The sequence below is a fragment of the Nicotiana sylvestris genome, chromosome 2 (genome assembly GCF_000393655.2).
Source record: "Nicotiana sylvestris chromosome 2, ASM39365v2, whole genome shotgun sequence".
Classification (NCBI taxonomy): domain Eukaryota; kingdom Viridiplantae; phylum Streptophyta; class Magnoliopsida; order Solanales; family Solanaceae; genus Nicotiana; species Nicotiana sylvestris.
The window spans coordinates 199,600,634-199,608,012 of NC_091058.1; the positions used below are offsets into that span (position 1 = coordinate 199,600,634).

General features: G+C 40.8%; 1 protein-coding gene across 1 annotated transcript; it reads left to right on the forward strand.

Annotated features, from left to right (window-relative positions):
* Positions 1-3,372: 3,372 nt before the first annotated feature.
* LOC138886144 (uncharacterized) lies at positions 3,373-7,121 on the forward strand. Its single transcript, XM_070167180.1, has 3 exons — positions 3,373-3,894; positions 4,434-5,082; positions 7,000-7,121. Exons 1-3 carry the CDS (start codon positions 3,373-3,375, stop codon positions 7,119-7,121), a joined length of 1,293 nt encoding a protein of 430 aa, XP_070023281.1.
* Positions 7,122-7,379: the final 258 nt, after the last annotated feature.

Below are 7,379 nucleotides of genomic sequence, written 5' to 3' on the forward strand. Positions count from 1 at the left end.
TAGGTTCTGATTTTGGGGAAGGAGATGTGAGAAAATGGGTTATTCCCGTTTCTGTTACTGTTTTAAATGACTGGGCAAAAATAGGCTATGCAATCGCGACAAAGCCTATGCGATCACATAGTTTTCCCCTCCCCTGTCCTTCGCGTTCGCATAACAAGGGATGTGTTCGCATAGAGTTAAAACTACCCAGCCCCCGACCCATCTCCTATTCTATGCGTTCGCGACAACCCGGGTGCGTTCGCGTAGAGTGAACTCCTAAGGCTCCGCGTTCGCACCTGGTTCTATGCGATCGCATAGTGCAAACTTGCCCCCTCCCAATTTGTGCTGTGCATTCGTGTGGGTTACCACACATTCGCATAGAGTAAAAACTCAGACACCAGCAACATCAGAAATACTAGATTTCTAAGTCCAAAAACATTCCGATGCCTATCCGAAACTCACCCGAGCCCTCGGGGCTCCAAGCCAAACATGCACACTAACTTAAAAACATCATACGGACTTGCTCGTGCATTCAAATCACCAAAATGACATCAACAACTATAAATTTAGCATCAAAATCATGAAATCACTTTAGAACATCAAATTTTTCCAATTTTCTCAAATACGGTCCGATTCATGTCATTTCAAGTCCGTTTCTCACCAAATTTCATAGACTCAACTTAAACCACATATAAGACCTGTACCGGGTTCCGAAACCAGAATACGGCCCAATACCATCAAATTTTAAACACATTTCATTTCCAAAAACTCATAAATATTCCAGAAAATAATTTTCTTTAAAAATTTATTTCTCGGGCTTGGGATCTCGGAATTTGATTCCGGGCATATGCCCAAGTCCCATATTTTCCTACGGATCCTCCGGGACCATCAAATTACGGGTTCGGGTCCGTTTACCCAAAATATTCACCGAAGTCAACTTAAATTCATTTTAAAGGCAAAATTTATTATTTTTCACAAATTTTCACATAATGACTTTCCGGCTACGCGCCTGGACTGCACACGCAAATCGAGGTGATATTGAAAGAGGTTTTTAAAGCCTCGGAATATAGAATTTATTTCTAAAACAAGTGATGACCTTTTGGGTCATCACACTATGTTATGTCTATATAAAAAATAAGGATGTTGGAACCGATATAAAATGTTCGTCGACGACATCTATGATAACGCTATATATATATATATATATATATATGAATAAGGATCTTAAGTCTGGAGAAACAATTTTGAATAGAATTGGTTTCATATGAAAGATATGTAGTTCTGAACATGTAGTTCAAAGACTTGAAAGTATAAAGTCAATGGTATGTGCAATCAGTTTTCGATATCTTATTTGTCTAGCATGACATGAAAACTTGATATGCATCTAATTAAAGTCTATTATATGACTTAACTTATATGACAATCCTTGAAGGATTTAAATCGCTTAAAACATATACAATTCTTTATCTTGAAGTACCACATCTTCAGTGCAATTTGTGCACAAATATATCTTGCTATAACTATATGTATGATAATATGATAACAAGAGTTTTTGCCCCTATGTGATGATATTGAAATGACGATTCCAACAAGATCATGTGAAGAAAATACATCTCTATCTGGAATGATGATTTCAAAGTGCAACATATTCATTCAGGTTAATATTTGTTTATCAAATCTCTACCAATGATCTTTCGAAAATGGTGCACAAGATTGGAATGCAAATGCTCAAAGATGCGAATTGGTGCTCTCATCAGGAGGAGTTAATATGCGTTGTACTCTTTTTCCCCTACAAGGTTTTGTCCTACTGGATTTTCCTTGCAAGGTTTTTAACGAGGCAACCAAAAGGCGTATTGTTAGAATTCATTATTGTTTCCGGAGTCTCTCTCCAAACGCTCTCTGCCAACGGTAACATAAGAGGATCTCAACAGCGACTAGTTCAGTCGCTTGCGACCACCCTCCGCCCAGGTAAGTCCTCTCACCCCTTTCTCCTTCCCATCATCCAACACCCCTCTTTCTCTCTCCGCCCTTCTCTCTCACCCCGCCTCTCCTCCTTTCCCGTCTTGTCTTCTCCCCCTATTACGCCGGCGAGACACAGATCAGTCGTTGGCGAGTGGGAACAACCACAGTTAGGTTTCGGGCCTGGTTGTAGTGCTGTGGCGACACACAAACCAGACCCGTTATTAAGATAGAGGTGCGGATTCTTTTCCGGTGAGGTCAAGCTATTTTCAGGTGGCTTTGGGAGGCGAGCGAGACGAGAACGTGCAAACAGTGAAGAACAACCCAAGTATTAGCAAGGAACGACAAGAGCTGGCGCAAACGAGCTAGGTGGACGCAATATAGTCGAGTATACTAAGACAATTCCCAGGTTATGCTCACGGGAATTGATACCTCCTGTCTGCCTATTTCCCTCTATAGTGTTAGTAAAATTGCTGTACTTTTAGTTCTTATTAGTTTAGTCATCGTGTTAGGGCGCCTGCAGTGACATCTTGTCTTATTCTAGTTTGTTCTGTGGTGTTTGTTAGTGATTACCCCTAGTCCGCCGAAGTTATAGTGGCTGCAGTCTGTGATGGTCAAGTGAGTTCATGTCCTCGGGACGTGCGAGGGGTGGGTCGGGAGGTAGGGCGGGGGCTAGGAGGTGTGTTGGGACGTAAGAGAGGTAAAGGGAACAAGGGTGTCCATCGGTTGAGAATTGGGTCATGGAACGTAGGTTCATTGACAGGTAAATCTATAGAGCTGGCGAAGATCCTCAAGAAGTGGAGGGTCAATATAGCGTGTGTCCAGGAGACAAAGTGGGAAGGTTCGAGTGCGAGGGACGCAGATGGGTATAAACTTTGGAACTCTGGAACCCAGAAGGGTAAGAATGGAGTGGGTATATTGGTGGATATGGAACTTAGAGAGTCTGTTGTTGACGTTAGATGAGTGAATGATAGATTGATGATTATTAAGTTGGTAGTTGGTCAGTGCACCGTAAACGTCGTTAGTGCCTATGCGCCACATATGGGCCTAGATGAGGAGGTTAAACGACGCTTTTAGGATGGGTTGGATGAGATTATATGTCAGGTACCACCTACTGAGAAGTTATTCATTGGAGGGGATTTCAATGACCATATTGGGTCGACCGCAGGTGTGTATGACGAAGTGCATGGAGGCTTCGATTTTCGGGAGAGGAATGGAGGAGAAACCTCGTTACTGGACTTCGCTAAGGCTTTTGGGTTGGTGGTTGCTAACTCTTGCTTTCCAAAGAGGGAAGAGCATTAGGTTACTTGTCAAAATGCGGTGGCGAAGACTGAGATTGACTATCTCCTCCTCAGGAGGCGCGACAGAGGGTTGTGCAAGGATTGCAAGGTGATTCCAGGTGAGATACTCGTGACGCGACATAGGCTCTTGGTGATGGAAGTTGGTATTATGGTGAAGAGGAGGAAAATTTCTGCTCGAGAAAGACCAAGAATCAGGTGGGGAGCCTTAACTAAGGACAAAGCTCAAGAGTTGGAAGGGCGGTTGTCGGTTATGGGAGCTTGGAGGAGTAGTGGTGACGCAAACTCTATGTGGTCAACTACAACAAACTATATAAGGGAGGCTGCGAAAGAGGTGTTAGAGGTCTCGACGGGCGTCTCTGGTAGGCACAAAGGAGACTGGTGGTGGAATGAAGTGGTACAAGGTAAAGTGGAAGCGAAAAAGGAGGCGTACCGGGAGTTAGGTGGGAGAATAGGAGAGGGGGAGAGGCGAGCGTGCATGGAGAGGTATAAGGTAGCTAGGAAGGAAGCGAAGCTGGCGGTCACGGAGGCTAAGACTGCGGCTTATAGTCGTATGTACGAGGAACTAGGGGAAACAGGAGGGGAGAATAAGTTATTTAGGTTGGCCAAGCTAAGAGAGAGGAAAGCTCGGGATTTAGACCGAGCAAGGACGACGATGGTAGAGTATTGATGGAAGATTCCCAGATTAAGAAGGATGTTAGACTTACTTTCAAAAACTTCTTAATGAAGTAGGGGATCGGGATATTGTGCTCGGTAAATTGGAGCATTCTGAGAGTCACAGTGACTCTGGGTACTGCAGGCGCATCGAGGTTTGAGGAGGTCGTGAGAGCTATGAGTAAGATGAGTAGGGGCAAAACGACCGGGCCCAACGAGATTCCGGTAGAATTTTGGAAGTATGTGGGGAAAATAGGTTTGGAGTGGTTGACTAGGTTGTTGAATGTTATTTTTAAGGCGAAGAGGATGCCAGATGAGTGGAGATGGAGTACGATGGTCCCACTGTATAAGAACAAAGGTGATATCCAGAGTTGTAACAATTATAGGGGTATCAAATTACTGAGTCATACTATGAAAATATGGGAGAGGATGGTTGAAGCAAGGTTGAGGATGACAGTGTCCGTATCCGACAATCAATTTGGTTTCATACCGGGTCATTCTACTATAGAAGCTATACACCTTGTTAGGAGGTTGGTTGAATAGTACAGAGATAGGAAGAAAGATCTGCACATAGTGTTTATTGACCTGGAAAAAGCGTATGACAAGGTTCCTAGAGAAGTTCTCTGGAGAAGCTTGAAGGCAAACAATGTGTCGGTTTCCTACATTATGGCGATTAAAGACATGTATGATGGGGCAAAGACTCGGGTTAGGACAGTAGGAGGCGACTCTGAGGATTTTCCGGTTGTTATGGGGTTACACCAAGGTTCTGCGCTTAGTCCGTTCCTATTCGCCCTGGTGATGGACGCGTTAACACATCACATTCAAGAGGATGTGCCATGGTGCATGCTATTCGCCGATGACATAGTTCCGATTGACGAGTCGCGAACTGGTGTTAACGAGAGGCTGGAGGTTTGGAGACAAACTCTTGAATCTAAGGGTTTCAAGCTTAGCAGGACAAAGACGGAATACCTGGAGTGTAAGTTCAGCGTTGAGCAGAGGGAAGTAGGCGTGGATGTGAGGCTTGAATCACAGGTCATCCCGAGTAGAGACAACTTTAAGTACCTTAGGTCGGTTATCCAGGGAGGAGGGGAGATCGACGAGGATATTACACACCGTATCGGGGTAGGATGGATGAAGTGGAGGTTAGCATCTGGAGTATTGTGTGACAAAAGAGTGCCACTGATACTCAAAGGTAAGTTCTATAAAGCGGTGGTTAGGCCGGCCATGATGTATGGGGTTGAGTGTTGGCCGGTTAAGAAATCACATATCCAGAAGATGAAGGTAGCAGAAATGAGGATGTTGAGGTGGATGTGCGAGCACAGTAGGATGGATAAGATTATGAATGATGATATTCGAGAGAAGGTGTGCGTGGCTCCCATTGATGACAAGACGCGGGAAACAAGGCTTAGGTGGTTCGGGTACGTTCAGAGGAGAAGCCCAGATGCTCTGGTAAGGAGGTGCGAACGGCTGGTGGCGGAGGGCTCGAGAAGAGATAGAGGGCGGCCTAAAAGTATTGGGGGAGGTGATTAGGCAGGATATGACGATGCTTCAGATTTCCGAGGACGTGGCACTTGATAGGAACATGTGGATATCGAGTATTAGGGTGGTAGGCTAGGAGGTAGTTGAGTTATGCCTTATGCTGTAACTATGGGAGACCAGTTTGGTAGGATACTATTTTGCTTTTGCTTTGTATCATTCCTCTTGATTTCATGTTGTTCTTATTATTCATATATATATATATATATATTTCTTTCATATTATTTCTGTGGTGTTACTAATATTATCTTCTTTTGTCCTTTTGTCTTCTTGAGCCGAGGGCCTTTCGGAAACAGCCTCTATACTCCTTTGGGGTAGGAGTAAGGTTTGCGTACACACTACCCTCCCCAGACCCTACTAGTGGGATTTCACTGGGTTGTTGTTGTTGTTGTTGTTTTCCTTCTCTAGAATTTTTTTCCCATTGGATTTATTTTAGGTAAGGTTTTAAGAAGGCACATTATCTATTGAATAGACATTCAAGGGGAAGTGTTATAAATAGAATTTTATTTATGGTGAATGTCTATATTTTAGAGAGATCTTAGAGATTTTACTTGTTGGCTAAGTCACTCTTTCCCTATAAATAGATGGGTCCTATTCTATTGTAAATCATTCCAAAAATCAATAAGAATTCTCTCTCCCTACTTTTCTCTGCAATATTCTTCTTTTTTCTTTTATTGTTTTATAACAGTAATAATTTTCTCTTCTTCGAGTATAGAATATTCTTGACCGTCAAAAGAATTATATATTCAACTGCTATAATTTACTTTTAAAATCTAACTTCTAAATACAATTATGTAAACATGACTGTACACTCACTTTAAACGTAATTAAAAGTAACTACTCTTAATCAGTGGATTTTGTAGCTTGGGACATACAAGATTGTATACAAGCTAATCACAAAATAGTGTAATTAGTATAAATTATTTAAAAATTATTAACAAAAATAAAATATCTTACAGAAATAGATAATAATTAAATTCACGTTACCCAAAATGATAGTTTCTTTATAAATATTGTTTTCGCTACGCACCAAAAGGGGTGATGGCATTTTGCAAGTCAGATATTTTCATTAAATATAATTTGCTTATATATTTTAAATAAAATAATTATGATTTGTCCTTGTTATGTAACTGCAGAATATGCACATTTTATTTTTTAATAATAAAATATAGATCTCCAAACTTATACCAAAAGTTAAATGGAAAAAGGCACTAAGAATTTAAAAAATTATGTCCAAAATATTCTTTTTATTGAAAAATGACAGAATATGCTTATTTTGAAGATTTTATCCCCCTTCTTATGCCTAAGCTCCTTCACCTTTTTTTCACTATTTTGTCTTGTTCACTTCCTGAATTAGAAGAAAATATACATGACTTCACACCATAATAAAAAATGACCCATATTTTTAAGTTTTATCGACCTAGCTCACATTGTACATATTTTGAAAGCACTAGCAAATTCAAAATTTGTATTCTTATAACCATTTCTTTTGGAAACTATTGAGTTAAATCTGTATTCTCACAACCATTGCTTTCACTCTCTCTTCTTTTCACATCTTCTACATATGCTTCAGAGGGCAGTATATTTTCTGCTTCTCCTCTTGTGTCACCTGCTTGCAATGTAAGAAAATTGAAGAGTAGAAGTCCACCATTGAATACCATTCAAAGTTTTGCTTTCGAAAATGAGTTTTTTTGAATTTGTTAGTTGTTTGGATTGGGTGTTGCTCCAATTGATTGAAAATATCAAAATGAGTTCAAAATTTAAATTTGTAGTGATTTGGAGTAGATTTGAGCAAGATTTGAGTTAAATTTCAGAAAAGACGCAAGAAAGAAGACGAAGTCAGTTTTTTGTATAATTATGTATAATCTTGTATAATAGCATATATGAGTGTAGAAACACAACTTATACACTATTATACACATTTATACAAGCGTATGTATACGAGCTTCTTCC